General features: G+C 44.6%; 1 protein-coding gene across 2 annotated transcripts in view; it reads right to left on the reverse strand.

The window, feature by feature from the left end:
- Nucleotides 1-19,675, reverse strand: part of LATS1 (large tumor suppressor kinase 1) — a 39,249-nt gene extending 19,574 nt beyond the window's left edge. Inside the window, exons 1-4 of one of the 2 annotated variants that reach the window (XM_056566772.1) lie at nt 19,175-19,675; nt 15,153-15,640; nt 12,908-13,058; nt 8,771-10,251 (exon numbers count right to left, since the gene is read on the reverse strand). In XM_056566772.1, the coding sequence (XP_056422747.1) occupies nt 8,771-10,251; nt 12,908-13,058; nt 15,153-15,497 (1,977 nt within the window). In that variant the 5' untranslated portion in view covers nt 15,498-15,640; nt 19,175-19,675. Of the gene's footprint in view, nt 1-8,770; nt 10,252-12,907; nt 13,059-15,152; nt 15,641-19,104; nt 19,124-19,174 lie in introns of those variants that run through there. The other variant, XM_056566773.1, reaches the window with a different exon arrangement.
- Between the last annotated feature and the right edge of the window lie 462 nt (nt 19,676-20,137).

Below are 20,137 nucleotides of genomic sequence, written 5' to 3' on the forward strand. Positions count from 1 at the left end.
GCAACACCAGCATGTCAGTGTAAAAAATTTATTTTTTTACACTAACATGCTGGTGTAGACCCCAACTTCACCTTTTCATAAGGGGTTAAAGAAGAAAAAGCCCCCCAAAATTTGTAAGGCAATTTCTCCCGAGTACGGCGATACCCCATATGTGTCCCAAAACTGTTGCCCTGAAATACGACAGGGCTCCAAAGTGAGAGAGCGCCATGCGCATTTGAGGCCTGAATTAGGGATTTGCATAGGGGTATTCTATGCCAATGATTCCCAAACAGGGTGCCTCCAGCTGTTGCAAAACTCCCAGCATGCCTGGACAGTCAATGGCTGTCCGGCAATACTGGGAGTTATTATTTTGCAACAGCTGGAGGCTCCGTTTTGGAAACAGTAGCGTACCAGACTTTTTCATTTTTTGGGGGGAGGGGGGCTGTGTAGGGGTATGTGTATATGTAGTGTTTTTTACTTTTTATTTTAGGTTAGTGTTAGTGTAGTGTAGTGTTTTTAGGGTACAGTCACATGGGCAGAGCTTCACAGCAAGTTTGCCGCTGGAAGTTTGAGCTGCAGCGCAAAATTTGCGCCATCTCAAACTTGCAGCACTCACTGTAAACCTCCGCCCATGTGAGTGTACCCTGTACATTCACATTGGGGGGAGGGGGCAAACATCCAGCTGTTGCAAACTCCAGCTGGAGGAACGCTGGTTTGGAAACACTAAGTTAAGTAATAAACTTTCAAGTGTTTTGCAACCAAACTTAGTGTTTCCAAACCAGTGTGCCTCCAGCTGTTGCAAAACTACAACTCCCAGCATGCATGGTCTGCCAGTGCATGCTGGGAGTTATAGTTTTGCAACAATTGCAACAGCTGGAGGCACTGAGGTAGGAAACGGACAATGTTTCCCAACTAGTGTGCCTCCAGTTGTTGCAAAACTACAACTCCCAGCATGCCCAGACTGCCCAGGCATGCTGGAAGTTGTAGTTCGGCAATATCTGAAGGATCAGATGTTGCCGAACTACAACTTCCAGCATGCTTGGGCAGTCTGGGCATGCTGGGAGTTGTAGTTTTGCAACATCTGGAGGTCCACAATTTGGAGACCACTGTATAATGGTCTCCAATCTGTGCTCTTCCAGATGTTAGAGAACTACAACTCCCAGCATGCCTGGACAGACTGAGCATGCTGAGATTTGTAGTTTTGCAACATCTGGAAGAGCACAGATTGGAGACCATTATACAGTGGTCTCCAAACTGTGGACCTCCAGATGTTGCAAAACTACAACTCCCAGCATGCCCAGAAAGCCAAAGGCTGTCTGGGCATGCTGGGAGTTGCAGTTTTGAAACTCTCAGAGGCAGCAGTGAGATCGCTTTACGGCGATCTCACTGCTGCCAATGAAGATGCCGCCCTGCTGCCGGAAACTCACCTCCGGGACGCAGCGCAGCCAGGACCGCATGGAGGACGCCGGGACCGCCGGGACCGCTCGGGACACCGCTCGGACGGGTAAGTGACGCCGGGGGACGGGTCAGGGACACTTAGCAGAGCGGTGTGTGTCCCGATCCCCGTGATCGGGACTCACAGACCGCGCTGCTAAGTATTTTCATAGCGAAACGCTGCTATCAACTAGTCAGATTTGACTAGCTGATAGCAGCGATCGCTGGGGGGGGGGGGTGGGGGATGAAACCCCCCGTGGTCGCACGGTAAGATGGCTGGCTATCAGTGATAGCCACCATCTTTCCGGGCGCTGCGGGGTGCCGCGAGTAGCGGCAGTAATGTTCATGACGTACCTGTATGTCATGGGTCGGGAACACCTTGCCACCCATGACGTACAGGTATGTCATAGGTCGGGAAGGGGTTAATGTTTAGATTTACTTTGTCTCCTCAGTAAGACCTAGCCCCCTCCCTTCAAGACAACAACAACTGATTTCTGTCTGATATCTGTTTGGTTTAGAGCTCTGGCTGTACAGCCACACCTCCCCTCCCTGTGTGAGGAGCTTGTGAGCAAAAAGCAGTGAAGATTCTCAATCAAAACTGAGCACATAGCTGCTGTTTTTCTGCTGAAAATCTAATCACTGACTTCTGCTATTCAGAGCACAGCAAGATTTATTGCTGGGGGAAGGATAGTCTGAGGAAAAGACACGTACAGTGTGTGAGTTGCAGTGTAAGCATGCACACAGATAGTGAAAGCAGTTGGCTAGCAGCCATTACACAGAGCTGCACTGACTTCTGGGAGTTGTAGTCTGTGCTGCAAACAAGGAACAAAGTATTTAGGAGACATCAGGGGTCAAAGTAGCTGCCAAAACCCCATGAATAACTACAGAGGACACAGAACAAGTATTGTGGTGGTTTCTTAACTTCCCTGGAGTACCCCTATAAGATACATAGAGCAAGTTTTTTTTGTACAAAAAAAGGACAAAACAATAATAAATTAACAAATATACATTTAAATCTGTCAAAGGGAGATCAAAACTTGTCTAGAGGAAAAGTTGCTGAGTTACTCATAGCAACCAGTCAGATCACTTTCGAAAAGGCGACTGAAAAATGAAAGAAGCGATCTGATTGGTTGCTATGGGCAACTCAGCAACTTTTCCTCTGGACAGGTTTTGATAAATCTCCCCACAAGTCAAGTCTTTAACCCCCTTAAGGACCGGGGTTTTTCCCGTTTTTGCACTTTCGTTTCTTTTCTCCTTACCTTTGAAAGATCATAATTTTTTCAATTTTGTACCTAAAATATCCATATGATTGCTTATTTTTTGTGCCAATTCTACTTTTTAATGACAGTCATTTTACCCAAAAATGTACGACGAAATGAAAAAAAACAAAAAACTATGTATTGCTTTCGTTTTACGCAATACATTTTTCGGTAAAAATGACAGCCTCTTTTAGAGATGAGCGAACTTACAGTGATGCGATTCGTCACAAACTTCTCAGCTTGGCAGTTGCTGACTTTAGCCTGCATAAATTAGTTCAGCTTTCAGGTGCTCCGGTGGGCTGAAAAAGGTGAATAAAGCCCTAGGAGACTCTCTCCAAAGACTATATCCACCTTTTCCAGCCCATCAGAGCACCTGAAAGCTGGACTAATTTATGCAGGCTAAAGTGAGCAACTGCCGAGCCGAAGAAGTTCGTGAGTTGAATTACTGTAAATTCGCTCATCTCTAGTCTCTTTATTCTGTAGGTCTATAAGATTAAAATGATACCCTACTTATATAGGTTTGATTTTGTCGATTTTATCAATTTTTTCATGATATAAAAAAAAATGTACCAAAATTACGCAATTTTGGATTTTTTTTGCGCGCAAGTCATTGACCATGCGGTTTAACAATATATTTTTATATTGTTAAACCGCATGGTCAATGACTTGCGCGCAAAAAAAATCCAAAATTGCGTAATTTTGGTACATTTTTTTTTATATCATGAAAAAATTAATAAAATAATAATTTGGACATTTCCGCACTCGGCGATACCACATGTTTGTTTACTTTTTTTAAATGGGAAAAGGGGGGGGGGGGGGTGACTCAAACTTTTATTAGGGGAGGGGTTAAATTATCATTATTATTTTTTTTTTTGCAATGTTATAGCCCCCATAGCGGGCTATAACACTGCATACACTGATCTTTTACATTGATCATTGTTATCCCATAGGATAACATTGATCAATGATTCTGCCGCTTGACTGCTCATGCCTAGATCTCAGACACTGAGCAGTCATTCGGCGATCGGACACACAGGAGGAAGGTTGGCATCCTCCTTATGTCCTCCAGCTGTTCGGGACACCGCGATTTTGCCACAGCGGTCCCGAATAGCCCACTGAGCCAGCTGAGGGTAGTTTACTTTCACTTTAGACGCAGCGATCAACTTTGAAACGCAGCGTTCAGTGCCGCGCGCTATTAGCCATGGGTCCCGGCTGTTAGAGGTTGGGCCCGACCCGCTATAGAAAGGGAGTGGACTTGGGGCATACAGGTACGCCCTGGGTCCTTAAGAGGTTCAAAGGTTACTCCGCTCCCCAGCTTTCGGAACTCAATGTTCCGAATGCTGGGTGCGGGCTTCCATGTTCACGCCCCCCTTGTGATGTCATGCCCCGCACTGTGACGTCACGTTCCGCCCCCTCAATGCAAGTCTATGGGAGGGGGCGTGACGGCCGCTGTGTCCCCTTCCCATTGACTTTCATTGAGGGGGCGGAGCGTGACATCACAGGAAGGGGTGTGACATCACGGAGGTGGGCGTGAACACAGAAGCCCGCACCCAGCAGTTGGAACATTGAGTTCCGGACGCTGGGGAGCAGAGTAACCCTTTAAAACTCCCAATCGAGCAGATATCTTGAAAATGTAATGAAAAGATATAAAATATATATGTGTCTGTAAAGTCTCAAGCCTTTTTTTGTTATAGTGCGGCCTTAAATTTACCTTTGCTTTGACAATTGAAGTTTAACTCTGGAGCTTCCTTCTCCTCTTGACCACCCAAGATGTTTCTACACCTTGATTGGAGTCACTGGTACATTCAGTTTATTGGACAGGATTTAGAAAGACACAGCCCTGTCTATATAAGGTCTCAAAGCTGACAATGCATATCAGAGAAAAACACAAGCCATGAGGTGAAAAGAACTGCTTGTAGAGCTCAGAGACAGAATAGTGTAAAGGCACTGATCTAAAAAAGGGTACGAAAAGAAAAAAAAAAAATTCTGCTGTACTGAACGTTTCCTAATGCACAGTGGCCTCAATAAATCTTAAATATAACAACAAAGACTCTTCCTAGAGCTGGCCACCCCACTAAACTAAGTAGGGGAGAAGGGCCTAGGTAAGAGGTGACGAGAGGAGGGGCAGGTGACTTCTCCTTATGCTTATGTTGTCAGTACAGTGTGACTGGTGTGAGATTGGAGTGGTGATCATGACCGGAGCCACAGCAACCACTTCCCCTCAGTTCAAAGTATTTTTTTTTTTTTGGTTTATGTGGCAGAAGGGCCTTGGTAAGAGATGACTGAGATCCCAATGGTCACTCTGGCGGAGCTTTAAAGATCACGTGTGCAGATGAGAAAAACTTCCAGAACGTCAACCATCACTACTCCACCAATCTGAGCTTTATGGCAGAAAGAAGCCTCTCTTCAGTTAAAGACAAATGAAAGCCTGCAGTTTCCAAAAATGCATCTAAAAGGACAGGCAGATTGCGAGAATCAAAATTCACTTTGAAGAGTAATCAAAACCCGATGGCAGCATATCATCATACTGTGGGGTTTGTTTTCCCAGTCACTGGGACAGGTAGACTGGTCAGGGTTGAGGAAAAGCTGAATGGAGCACAATACAGAAATATTCTTAATATTAATTAAAATCTAATCCAAGGAGCTTTGGACCTCAAGCTGAGCAGAAGGTTCCCCTTTCAACAAGACAGTGGGGGCGATTTATTAAAACCTGTGCAGAGATAAAGTTGACCAGATGCCCAAAGCAACCAATCAGATCGCTTCTTTTATTTAAGAATGAAAGTGATCTGATTAGTTGCTATGGGCAACTGGTCAACTTTTCTCTCCACAGGTTTTGATAAAATCTCCCTAAGTGACCCCAAGCACACAGCCAAGACAACACAGGAGTTAATAAGAGACAACTCTGAACATCTTGAACCCAACAAAACAACTCTGGAGAAACCCGAAGCTAGCTGTCCACTAAAAGTCCCCATCCAACCTGACAGAGCTGGAGAGGATCTGCAGAGACGAATGGCAATATATTCCTAAATACCGGTGTGTAAATCTTGTGGCATCATACCCAAGATGACTGGATACGCTCAAGTAGAAAAGCGGTTAACCTGCACTCACCGCTAGGCTTCAGTGGAACGACTCGGCTGTATTGGCTCTCACAGACGTCTCCTGTGTTGGACCCGCTACAGGGCGCTAAGAGGAAACTGCCGCCTGGTTTTGCGTCATACGAGGCCGGAAGAAGTGCAACTAGCGCTAAACCAGCCGGCAGTCACCTCTGAGCGCCCTGCAGCGGGTCTAACACTGGAGACGTCCGTGAGAGGAGATACAGCAGAGTCGTTTCACTGAAGCCCAGCAGTGAGTGTGGGTAACCGCTTTTCTTCTTGAGCATACCTTATTGTGTACTTTGAGTTCCTTAGTTCCCAGCACCACCGGACTCGCAGGCTTAGAACCCAGATCTTCCGCGGTGACCTATTAAAGAGATGTTGCCCTGCCAAGATGACTGGAGGCTGTAATCGCTGCCAAATGTGCTACAACTAAGCACTAAGTGAAGTGTCAATACTTTTTCCTTTTGATTAAATTAGCAACAATTTTCAAAAGTGATTTTTCTTTGTCATTATAGGGTATTAAGTGCAAAATGATGTTGACGAAAATTTATTTGGGCATCTGGCTGCAACATAAAATATGAAAAAAAAAATTAAAGTGTGAAGACTTTTTGAATGCATTATATGCAACAACAATGCTGAATGGATACCCCTTAAAAGGGGCATGTTGCAAAGGTAATGGTTTCCTTAGCAGAGGGCAGCACACTGTTTTTTAGCAGTATGCCCCTTGCCCAGGATTTACTGTAGGTTCAGAGAACTAACATGTAAAAACAGGCAGCATACGGGCAGTAAAAACTCACCACTGCGAATGGTTGACATAACATTAAAACGTGTGAATATTTTCTGAACCTTGTGCTGCATGCTTTCAGGTTTAAGTTCTCTGACCCTACAAGACATCCAGGCTTAGGGGCAACGAGTGCAATAATACCTGAATGGGTCCCTTAAAAAGCCACAGCCACTTTTTACCTCGCTGCCAAACAAGACAAAAGTGAATAGTATTTGCGCAGAATGTTAATTTCTGTAATAGTCACGCTGGCCATTTCCATAGATTAATTTTATCCAGCATTAACAAAACTCCAAACACTGCCTGACCAAATAAGACAAATTCACAACCAAATAAAGAAAAAGAAAAAATGTGAGGGAAAAAAAATATAAAAAACCTTTCATAAAAGTCTGAAACATATGGCATACAAAATGAGTAGTTGTGTTAACATGGTTGTACAAAATAAATATATAACTGCAAGCATAACATATTGAGGGAATTTACCAAGGCTAGCGTGACAGTTTTCTAGCATGAAAAAGTTGCTAATTTTTGAGCAAGCCCCATTTTGTTTGAAAAATTTGATGAGGTGTGTTTCACACAAAAAATGGTGCATGTCGCACAAAAATTTGCTACATTTTTCTGCCAGTTTTTGGTGTCATTATTGATAAATTCCCCCACTGAGTTTAAGGCTGATTTCACACAACAGCCGCATGTCCTAGCCTGACCACGACCAATGGGCCATTAGAACCAGTGGTCAGACCAGGACTTTTGGTTGTAACATCAATGCAAATGTATGCACATATTTTGCTCATGTGAAACTGGCCCAAGTCTGGAAGTTAAATGTGCAGGAGTCTGTGACATGGTAAACCTCATGCTTACATTATTGTCACGTAGGATACACATGCAGCAGCCCAGGAGGATCATGCTATTGTTAACACAGCACTGTGGCGCTGACGTTTACTTGCCTACCCAGTAATGGAGGCTTGAAGAGCTCAGCCAAGCTCACACCTTAACTGTTTAAACCATCTGTTAGTGAGTGGGAAAAAGGAAGAGAGATATAGAAAATCTAAGAGAAGACAAACATTCAGAAGAAAATGTAGTGAATTTGCCAAATACATATTAAATAAGGAGTAGTTAACACCAGTGTTTCCCAACCAGGGTGCCTCCAGCTGTTGCAAAACTACAACTCCGAGCATGCCTGGACAGCCACAGCCTTTGGCTGTCCGGGCATGCTGGGAGTTTTAGTTCTGCAACAGCTGGAGGCACCCTGGTTGGGAAACACTGAGTTACACTATACCTCTATCATTTGCATAAAAAGACAAAGGGCTCAGATTTATCAAACTGTATGAGAGAAAAAGTGGAGTGATTTTTCCACAGCAACCAATCACTGCTCAGCTAACAAGCTCTGGTAAAGTGAAAGCTGAGCTGTGATTGGTTGTTTTGGGAAAATCACTCCGCTTTTTCTCTCACACATTTTGATAAATCTGGGCCTTTGGCAGTGATTGGTTGCCTTTGGCCCAGATTTATCAAACTGTGTGAGAGAAAAAGCGGAGTGATTTTTTTCCCAAAACAACCAATCACAGCTCAGCTTTCACTTTACCAGAGCTTGTTAGCTGAGCAGTGATTGGTTGCCTTTGGCCCAGATTTATCAAACTGTGTGAAAGAAAAAGCGGAGTGATTTTCCCAAAATAACCAATCACACCTCAGCTTTCACTTTACCAGAGCTTGTTAGCTGAGCAGTGATTGGTTGCTGTGGAAAAATCCCTTCACTTTTTCTCTCATACAGTTTGATAAATCTGAGCCTAAGAGCTCACTAACCAAACCTGAATACATAAAGTAGATAGTCTACTATTAACAACATGATGGCTAATAAAAGGTCTAACATTTTTAGCTAGTAATCCTTTGTCATCCCCCACCCCACCCCTCCACCATTGTCTTCTGTCATATATCAACATGTGAAAATATCTTTGCTAGCCCTTGTTTGATCAATCTAAGCATGACAGAGTTACAGAGGATTGGATCTTATGTGTATGGCTAACATTAAAGACGTTTACCAGGTAAGTTTTTGTGCATGGGAAATCCAGACAATCTGTTTTTATTCTCCAGATTGGGGTGATCCCAGAGGTCTAACCTGAACTGTTTTATGGTGTATACATGCTATATGCCATATTATTGTTATAGGAATACCCTTGTAGGTTACTTTTAGAAAACAGTCATTAATGTAGGTAATGTTAGATTCTTACCCGGCACATTTCGCTTTCTAGCTGCTTCTTTCGATGCAGTCGCTGATGGTGGGATTTAAGAATGTTTTCCACATGTTGCTCCATGAAAAACTTAAACGCCTGGGGTGAATAGCTCTGGATGCGAGACTCTCTTCTCTCTTCATCTCGCTTGTTTTTCCTTACAGGCACAGGTGATGTTGTGATCTGTTTCTTTTCTTTTTCTGTGGCCTCAACCGGAGCGTCAGTGTTTTTATCGCCTTCTTCTTGGATGGAGTGAGGAACAGATGTATCATCTTTGCCAGATTTCAAGCCCCCCTCATAACCAGTTGTGTTTTGCTGCAGTAAGTGCTTTGGGTACGGTGGTGGCGGCCCCTGATAATTTGGTGCTTCTGGTTGTTGTGGCAGCAGGTTGCTATGTGCAGCTACTTCAGAGTAGTGTCCTGGTTGTACACTCTGGGACATCCAAGATGGATGTGCAGGTGCCAGCGCAGTCTGAAGTTCAGGTTTTAACACTCTCATGCTCTTTACAGGTTGCTGTATAGGGGCAGGAGTGATAGCAGTCACAGTTGTGGCGGAAGGTTGAGTATTAGCAGGATGCACCTGGCGAACTCCCATTGGATTATTGAAAGAGTTGGACCTCACAGGAATATTATTTTGCCATGATGGCATGTCATGATTTCCTTGGGGGGACTGGGTTGAAGAGGACTGTGGCCATGAAGTTGGATGGCCTTGAATGCCTAGGTTGTACATTTCCAAGTTGTGGCTATTTCTATTTGGTACTAGCATAGATGAGGGAAGATTTCCATTGTTAAAAGCAGGAGGAGACATTGGTCCATTACTGCCTTGCATCTGTAGTGCTGTACTGTTCGGACCATTTGACATAGGATACGGTGGTGGCTGACTCCTTCCTACATTGTTATTCCCTTGGTGCGCTATGAATTCAGCTTGTCCATTACCATTCTGCATGCCAGGCCTCCCAGCATACCCAAATTTGCTGGTGCTGTTTGTCTGCATTATGATGGGTTGTCTTCCTACAGGCACAGGATTAATAGATCTCTGTCCTTGAGACTGTGGGTTCATCATCTGTGCAGAGTTCATATTTGGAGGGGGATATCCCTCCTGCCAACCTCCAGGTGGAACTGGAGATATACGGGAAATAACAAAATCCATATTAGCGGAGTAACGCTTTGTCTGTGAATTTGGTTCCCACGATTGTGGGGATGGAGCAGTACCTCTGGGTGGAGGTTGTGGAGGAGGGGTAACACTTCTGACTTGTGGAGGAGGTGGAGGATTGACTCGCTGACCATTTCCTGGAAGTGCCTGGGCAAATGCTGGAAGGCCTGATCCAGACAATGGCCTTCCCATATCTGTTTGGGTACTTTGAATTTCTGATGCCCCATAAACAACACTGTCAGACAACGGTGAGATGTGTCTTGGGGGAACCAAGGACTCCTTTGACCCTTTCCAGCTCTGCCGGCGATTAACAGAATGCTGAATATTACCTGCAAAATAAAATAGAAAAATGTGTTATAGCTACATAGGTCTTGCACTACTACTGAAGGACAATTAATTACTATGGCTTTAAAGCGCAGCGGTCATGATTTCTGAGCTATACAACCTAACAACAGTCTGTGAACTGGGTTTATTATAGCAATCCACCATGACTTTTGCCTCCTTTATAGCTGGTTTTATGAACTGAAAATTGTCTTTTTTGTACAGCCACTAACAGTCAGATAGGCATGGCAGGGGATGCGCTATGCTATGCCTATCTCCTTTCTTTCATCGCTGGGATTGCTTGCTCCCAATGCCTTCCTGCTCACAGCGCCTGCACAATGCTAGAGGCAGAGGGTGAGCAAGCTATCTGCCTCTAGTGACCACAGCATACAGTGCATTCACACCGGTGACACCTAGGAGTAATGCAGGGCGCATGCGCTGGGACCTGTCAATCACACAGCGGTCCGAGTACTGAAGGAAAGAAGATAGGCGTGGCAGCCTTGGGGCATAGTTCAAATTTGCATAGTTCCAAATTTAATATGGCTGACATTTACATGAGCACATCTTTTGGACAAGACTCTGGCTAATAGTATTTTTTTGTGAAGATGCTAGATATTTTTTCTTCACAATGGCATCACAGGTTCCCTTTATTATTTATTACCAAAATAAATAAATAAATAAATAAACATTGTCTGGATTCCTTTAGGGTAGTGCCACACAGTTCTTTTTGAAAATAGATGCCACTGCAGTTTTTAGAGCCAACATTAGAAGTAGATCAAGCTGGATTTTTCTCTAGATAAACCCAGAACTCACTTCTGGTTTTATCTATATAAAAAGTAAATGAACAAAGCAAACATGTAGAGACTACACACCCTGGGGAAAGAAAACCTAAATGGATAAAGTAAAGGGGTGCCTATATATATTAGCTACCCATAGGTATTTAGTACCATGCCCAAAATCAACAGGGCTATAAAAATTACCTAATTATGCGTATTGGAAGCCTGTATTTCATAGGCTCCAAACAATGATATATACCCAAAGAAAAACAGTTCTTTACACAAAAAATAGACAATCTTTATTGGTACATAGTGTGAAAAACAATAAAATTTATTAAAAACAAGGAGGAATGCAACAACAGAAAAGGCAGCAGCCTGGAACGTATATAATAAATATCTGCAAGTGCTGAACAATTTATAGAAACCAGTGTGGGTGACCGGAGTACAATGGTACAACAATATATCAAATCTTATGGGCTATGCAGTCTATAAGCATGTATGCTAGTAAAAGTGCAATAATATAAAGTGGCTAAATGCTATAGACATGTGCAAAAATTGCACATTCAAATATAAAGGCCAATAAAAGTGCAAGTGCAAAAATAAGTACCGAACTGCTAGAATAGAAATGGCCACCTAAATAACATAGCATAGAAATGATACCAACCACACTGAAGTCTGAGAGCCGTGCTTCCCAGGATGCCACCACCCCGACATTGGTCACCACACCAGCTGATGATATACCATGGCAAATATTGGGGTCTCTGGCACAGTTTTCTTCATATTTTATATAATTTTTTATGGCTTTAAAAGTGTACATACTAGGGATCGACCGATTATCGGTTTGGCCGATATTATCGGCCGATATTCACAATTATGGACATCATCAGCAATTACCTTGCCGATATATTGATAATGCCCCGCCTCCCCGGCCAGAGACCGCCGCTGCCACATTGCCTCCCCCATCCGCGGTTTCATAATTATCTGTTCCCGGGCCCAGGGTCCGCATCACTTCTGGCTCCTGCGACGTCCTGCGCTATTGCTGTGCGCTGCACAGCGCAATGACGACTGACGTCCTCAACGCGACGTCACCGTCAGTGTGCACAGTGACAGCTCAGGACGCCACCGGAGCCAGAAGTAGCGCGGACCCCGGGAACAGGTAATTATAAAACCGGGGATGGGGGAGGCAATGGGGAAGCGGCAGTGGTTGGACTAGGGAGGACCCCAGGACAGGCAGGGGGAGGGAAGCAGGCGGCGGTGGCGGTCTCTGGCCCCGCAAAAGTCGCTGCAGTTCATCGATTTAAAGCGCCCGCTTTAAATCATTGATCTGCAGCGACTTCTGGGGGCCGGGGGTTTCGGGGTGTTAATAGCCGATAACTTATACCGGAATATCAGTAGAAGTTATCGGCTATCGGCCTGAAAGGTCATAGATTATCGGTATCGGCCCTAAATAATCAATAGCGGTGGATCCCTAGAACATACTAGATAATCTACACAAGGTGTTCAGTGAAATTTATTTTAATGTAAATTTCATGGTCATATCCTAGGTAATGCTAAGGAGTTGAGCGAACTGACAGTAAATTCGATTTGTCACGAACTTCTCAGCTCGGTGGTTGCTGACTTTTCCTGCATAAATTAGTTCAGCTTTCCGGTGCTCCGGTGGGCTGGAAAAGGTGGATACAGTCCTAGGAGACTCTTTCCTAGGACTGTATCCACCTTTTCCAGCCCACGGGAGCACCTGAAAGCTGAACTAATTTATGCAGGAAAAGTCAGCAACTGCCGAGCCGAGAAGTTCGTGATGAATCGAATTTACTGTAAGTTCGCTCATCTCTACTGAGGAGTTTGTCGCACAAAGTCAAAAATTGATATTACACTAAAATTCACAGTTTACCTGAAGGTATCATTCCAGTGTTGTGTGATCTTCCTGCAGCAACAATTGGAGTTTCCCTATATGAATCTTGACAACTCATCCTGCTGATATATTCAATTGCTGCTTCTATACTGCGACTATTAGTCTGCTGTAAAGCTCTGACCACCATATCCTACAAAGCAAAGACCAGATTTAAAACAAACAGTAAAAGTCCAGCTTAACATTTAAAGAGTACCTGTTGTTAGCAGAAACTTTTTATATAATGCAGAAAATAACATGCGCCGTGCACCGAGGACAAGCAGGGCGCCGTGCACCGAGGACAAGCAGGGCGCCGTGCACCGAGGACAAGCAGGGCGCCGTGCACCGAGGACAAGCAGGGCGCCGTGCACCGAGGACAAGCAGGGCGCCGTGCAACGAGGACAAGCAGGGCGCCGTGCAACGAGGACAAGCAGGGCGCCGTGCAACGAGGACAAGCAGGGCGCCGTGCAACGAGGACAAGCAGGGCGCCGTGCAACGAGGACAAGCAGGGCGCCGTGCAACGAGGACAAGCAGGGCTCCGTGCAACGAGGACAAGCAGGGCTCCGTGCAACGAGGACAAGCAGGGCTCCGTGCAACGAGGACAAGCAGGGCTCCGAGCACTAAGGCTCTGTAACACGCCCACGGCTCACACAGCAGGATGATTGACAAGCCTCGAGCCTGCAAAAAGCCCTGCTTGTCCACCCTCACTCCTTGCACTTGGACTCCTCACTGAGACACACAAGCAATACCTGCAGGGACAGCCTTTTTTTCACCCAAAAATACACATTTTTTTTTTTAAAACAATTTACGTTACAAATAAACATATAATGGTATTATCTACACTTAAAAATTAGTGATGGGAGGATCCCTGAAATTATTTATTTAATAGAGGAATCTATTATTGTGACACAATAGCAATAAAGTCTTTCTCCGAGACTGGACAGTGGAAAGGAAAGAAAGAGCACTGACAGAATCGAGGCAGACAGCTATGTAATTTCATTCAGACTATCTGCACCCTTCACAAGCCGAGTGTGTTTCATCACTGCAATTGTGTTGTAATAGCGCCATCAGAACAGATGTAAGCTGCCGAGTAGATGCCACTATCCTGTGCTACAAAGTGGCCACTTGTTGGGACCCCCAGTGATTAGCTGTAATCTGTGGGGAGACCTAGTTGTAAGTAAGTGTTGTCTGTATAATATAGGACATGATAGGTCCTCAGGAATAAGACTCTTCAAACTTGCTCTCTACTCTAAGAGACAAGGATCTTTTACAACTCCTCTATTAACTAAGAATTACCTAATAGGGTATTTAAATGAGTTTTAAACTGGACAACCTCTTTAAAAAGGAGTTCTCCAGGATTAGAAAAACAGCAGCATGCCTGTCTCTAGGCTGTGTGTGATATTGCAGCTCAGTTCCATTGAAGTGAGTGAAGCAAAGCTGTAACACCACAAACAACCCAAGAAAGGTGTAGTGCTGTTTTTGAAAGAAAGTGGCTCTGTTTTTGTAATACTGTAAAACCCCTTTATGGTCTATTCACACGTACAGTATTCTGCACAGATTTCATGCGCAGAATTCTCTGCTGCAGATTTCAATAAACTGAATACAGCTTGAAATCCTGCACATCAAATGTACGCAGAATACTGTACGTGTGAATACACCCTTAAAGTGTATTTGTCGTAAATGTTTTTTAATATAATGTAGATAATACCATTATATGTATATTTGTAATAAAACATTGATTAAAAAAACGTGTAGATTTTTGGGTGAAAAAAAATGCTGTCCCTGCAGTTATTGTCTGTGTGTCTCTGATGCAAACACAGGAAGTGAGGACAGGACAAGCAGGGCTCTGTGCATTCTCCTGGCTTGTCAATCATCCTTATGTGTGAGTCCATAGCATGTCAGAGAGCCTCACTGCACAGAGCCCGGCTTGTCCACTCACACTTCCTGTATTTGGTCTCCTCACAGAGACACACAAATAGCTGTAGGGACAAACATATACGCAATTTTTAACCAATGTATATTACAAATATACATATAATGGTATTATCTACATTATATAAAAAGTTTATAGGTACACTTTAAGGCTGGAGTGACAGTTTTCATGTAGCCGAGAACAAGAGTTGATACCAAAGAGTGCTATCTTTCTACTATATTTTTTCTTTATTTTGGATTCATTTATGGCTTTGACTTAAACACTGCATTTGTGACTCAAGCGTCATGTCTGTACCCCGAGCTTTAGATGACTTACCTCATCAAACCCAGCAGCCTGTAGGTCATGGAGCATTTTTCGATTTACTTCATTTCCACTCCTCTGAGAAGCATTAGTGGAGTTGGCAAAAGGCTGCAAAGAGTTGCGAATCTCAGCCAAAGCTTTGTGATAAGTGACAAATTTAGGAGGATTCCGACCCTGTCTTGGATCATCAGCTTTAGGTGGCCCCTGCTCAGCCTTCCCAACATCAGATGGTTTGGGTAGATGGCGGAGGCTCTCGCGTATTTCCAGCAACATCTGTCTGCTATTGCCTGGGCAATTACTTGCTGGGAATGTTTTAGGCCTCATTTGCCTGTAGCCCTCTGGTTTCTCCCCCCTCTTCATGAAAACACATGTATCTGTGTGACTCCTTTCAGAGATGAAGCAAAAACTGAAATTCGATTGTATGGAATTCTAACAGAAGACAGTCTTCTCAATGCCGGTAGCTTGTGGTCCAGTCCAGCACTCACAAAAAATGGAATCTGCACCTGAGATGGGAAAGAAAGACAGACAGGTAACATTTTATCATAAAAGATCAGCAGAATTGGGAGGGATGTATGAAATATGTTAAATCTATGAAAATTCTGCACATCGATCACATCAGGTCTCTCTCACATGACCCACTTTGATTGGGAGTTATTAGCCGGGGAATCTGGTGGCATTGCTGTCCACTACGACTGACAGAGGATGGTAGGAGCCTGGCACCAATAACTCATCCACCAAAATTATACACGTCCTGTGTGGCAACTACAATATACATATAAAGACAACTCTGTCCCTCAAGTTTGACCATATGTGTTAGGCATAAAATGTATTTTGGATAGTGTCCATAAGAGAACACGTGTGTAAAAAGTCACTATGAATGAAATGTTTCAGAGAGATCAATGATGTAAATTAGAGAAGAAAAATACTGCCCTGTACCTGAGGATGTGCTAAGTCCACGCAGGGACCTTGTAGATTGTGAGCACCATTTCATCATATATTTGTTACAAAATTCTAAACATTAATCTTCTGTAACAAAAAACTCTCCAAGATCTCTTCATTGGGAGAACAGTGCCAGAAGATGACCTGGCTTTTCTCCACACCAGACCAACACCATACAAAGCCCATATGACAGCAGACATCATATATCAGCTTTACATGCTCATCTACAAGGCCGCTGAGCACACTTCACATGCAGCGCTGATTTCACTCACGTCAACCTTATAAAAAAATATGGGATAACAAATATGGGTTAAAAAATTAGGGAGGCCTAGGATGTCACATATTTTAGTCTTTTGTCCATGTTTTTTTTGCTATTTTTGTCTTAATTTTTGGCATGAGGCAGATTAGCCCCACTCAGTGAACATTTCTGACATGCCTTCGCTCAGAATTCGTGGAATATCACATATTTCAAATTAGGGATCGACCGATATTGATTTTTTAGGTATAAGTTATTGGCTATTTCTATCCCCCTCCCCTCCCCCGAAGAAGCCGCTGCAGATCATTGATTTAAAGCGGGCGCTTTAAATCAATGAACTGCAGCGGCTTTTGCGGGACCAGAGACCGCCGCCGCCACCACCCGCTTCTCTCCCCCTGCCTGTCCTAGGGACGTCCTGAGTCCAACCCCCCCCCATCCTCTGGCCAGAGACCGCAGCTGCCTACTTCTCTCCCCTTGCCGGTCCTTAGTCCAACCACCGCCCCTGCCCCATTGCCCGGTTTTATAATTACCTGTTCCCGGGGTCCACGCTACTTCTGGCTCCTGCGGCATCCTGAGCAGTCACTGTGCGCACTGACGATGAAGTCGCGTTGAGGACATCACTCGTCATTGCGCAGTGCATGGCGTAACACAGGATGTCGCAGGAGCCAGAAGTAGCGCGGACCCTGGGAACAATTAGTTATAAAACCGGGGATGGGGGAGGCAATGGGGCAGCGGCGGTCTCTGGCCGGGGCGGTGGGAGGGCGGTGCATTATCGGATTATTGGCAAGGCAATTGTCGATACTGATAACATCCAAAATCGTGAATATTGGCCAAACCGATAATCGGTCGATCCCTATTTCAAATACGTGCTGAAAAAAATGCAACATATAGAGTATTATAACTTGGCCTCAAAGACTGAAGAAAAAAAAATCTGGAATACCCCTTTAACTGTGGTGTGTATACCTATTAGGCTAGGTTCAGACTACGGTATCTCCGGCCAGAAAATTTCGGCCCGGAGATTCCGAGTGCGGCCAGCGCTGACTAGGACCGCGCGGACACTGCAGTCTCCAATAGACTGCAATGTGTTCCGCGTGGTTTTCCGCCTGAAGAAAGAGCAACGCCATTCTTCGGGCGCAAATGTCCAAGCGGATTTTCCGTTCACAAATTCCGAAGTGTGAATTTGTGAACGGAAAACCATTCACTACACTATACATTTTAGCAAGCAGAATTTCCGGAAATTCGGTAGTCTGAACCTAGCCTTAGAAACATTGGGACATGCATCATTTTGTCATTTGATGTGCACCGAAATATGCACTATAAATGCCGCCTTACTGTTGTCCTTTAGGCTCTTATAATGCACTTTTCCCTGGTAACAGGAATCATGAAACAGACAAATGTATCTCCCTCAGGGACAAACATGTATTCTGCATAGGGTTTATGAAGATTCTGTGAATAACGGTAGAGTGCTGGATAGCTTCACCTTTCTGACAGCATTGGCTCTGTTCACACTAGCAGTTCACCTGGGTTTTTGGTAAGTCTGACAACAACACAGTCTACAGCCTTTGGCTGTCCGGGCATGCTGGGAGTTGTAGTTTGGCCACAGCTGGAGACACCCTTGTTGGGAAACACTAGTCTACAGGTTTATTTCTGCTGTCAAAATGACCAGAAGCCATGAACGTATGAGTGTCCATTAGGATTCTTCAGCATCAGTTTACAGCGATCAGCGCGATTATTATCTAAAGGCATAAGAGGAGATCTATCAAAATCTGTGCAAAGGAACAGTTGCCCATAGCAAGCAGACTGTCTCTTTAATGTTTAAAAAGGCATTTGAAGGATATAAAAGGCGATCCGAATGATTGCTATGAGCAATTGGGGCAACTTTTCCGCAGCACAGTTTTTGATAAATCTCCCCCATAATGCTAATGTGAACAGCACCTTAGGCCCCATTCAGACTGCGTTTTCATGCTATGTTAAGCGTGTACTTTTTGCATGCAGGATCACAAAGCGCAGTATGATACTCTTTCGAATCCTGCAAAATTAAACAGAAAACAGGGCTAGCTGTGGAACATACAGCACAGGTTAGCATATGTTACTTAATGGCTATGTTAACCCAGGTTGGTCACCTTTTATTTGAATGTTAATGCAGTAGGAACAGGGCCTTACACTAAAGGCTGGAATCCAGTGCTAGTAGTACTCTGAAGCCGCACATCCACACAATGTAAACCTATGTATCCTGGGTATAAGGCAGTGTTTCCCAAACAGGGTGCCTACAGCTGTTGCAAAACTACAACTCCCAGCATGCTGGGAGTTTTAGTTTTGCAACAGCTGGAGGCACCCTGGTTGGGAAAGCCTGGTATAAGGGATCACTGGGACACACAGGGGTATGGGGGCAGGACAGCCAATGCCTCTTATGCGATAAGGCAGTTTTCAGGACATAAGTAGAAGCAGTTTCTGCACATTTGTCGTTATGTCACAAAACACTGGCCCACGCATTTCAGGCTCTTTGTTCTGCTCACTGTTCACTTCCATCCACTGTTAATAAAGTTATACAAAACAGACGGCGGAACGGCTTCTGCCCAGGGGAAGTTACACAGTCCGAATAACGGCGGCCCCGGCCTCACACTACGTTCACCCAACTCTCCGCTTTTATACTGAAAGCCGCCTCCTGTGCGGACGCCATCTGTCCCCGGACAGCTCTGCCCCCCAGGCCGGTATGGGCCCTGCTGCCATGGTTACACATAACCCAGTGCCAATCCCCCGACCGGGAACCACCTTAGATGCCACCTGGGTCGGGTCAGCAACTCCCGATCGTTGCCTCTCCCTACTATCTGCACTCACTCACCACAAACTTCTGAAGTTGTAGCTTAGTTCCGGGCGGCCATTTTGCGCCTCGCTCCTGTGCCTGCCAGGTTCCCGGATGTTGCTATTTTTTTTCCATTCCTCGGTTCCTCCCACTGTCATCCGCCGACACCCAAACTCCGCCCCTTTACGTCATGACGCCGGCGGAGCACGCTGGTTAACGTCTCCGTTGTTACGCCGCAGCCTCTCACGGCCTTTTACACGTTGTAGCAGTTCTCTCTGGTGACAAGCCCAGGTTCACATTGCGCTTACGCTGCCATCACATCCTGCAGATTTGGAGCACAAACTAGAAGCGGATTAAAAAAGATTGGAGAAATATAATGGAAGAACTTACACTTCTTTTTACTGCTGGATCAAATGCTAAAAATGGCAACTTTTCAAATGACGGGCAGGCTTATGCTGCCCTCACAGGTATCTGTATCTTATGTGAATGTATACTGTGGCATACAACAGTGGGCACCGTTCATTTTAGTGGCCAAAATGGAGACACCAAATGACTCTGTCAGGGTATGTTCACATGTACAGTATCTGTTGCATATTTTGTGCAGCTCATTTTGCAAGCCTTTAAAGGAAAACTGTCAGCTTTCTCCCCAAGCCCACCCCCCATAATACTACTATACACTATACTCTTTGATTATAAACCTTCCATACACCGTACCCACTGAATATAATACTACCACACATCTGTACATTCTGATTTTTAATACCAACACATACTGTACACTCTAAATATAAATCTGCCACATACTGTACCCCTGAATATAATACCTCCACACACTGTACCCTCTGAATATAATACTACCACCCACTGCACCCTCTGAATATAATACTACCACAAACTGCACCCTCTGAATATAACGTTGCCATACAGTGCACCCTCTGAATATAATACCACAACCACAGTAACACCCCTCAACATCTGTTAGCTGATGGTATTACCACGGGA

This window comes from Hyla sarda, chromosome 3, assembly GCF_029499605.1.
Source record: "Hyla sarda isolate aHylSar1 chromosome 3, aHylSar1.hap1, whole genome shotgun sequence".
NCBI lineage: Eukaryota > Metazoa > Chordata > Amphibia > Anura > Hylidae > Hyla > Hyla sarda.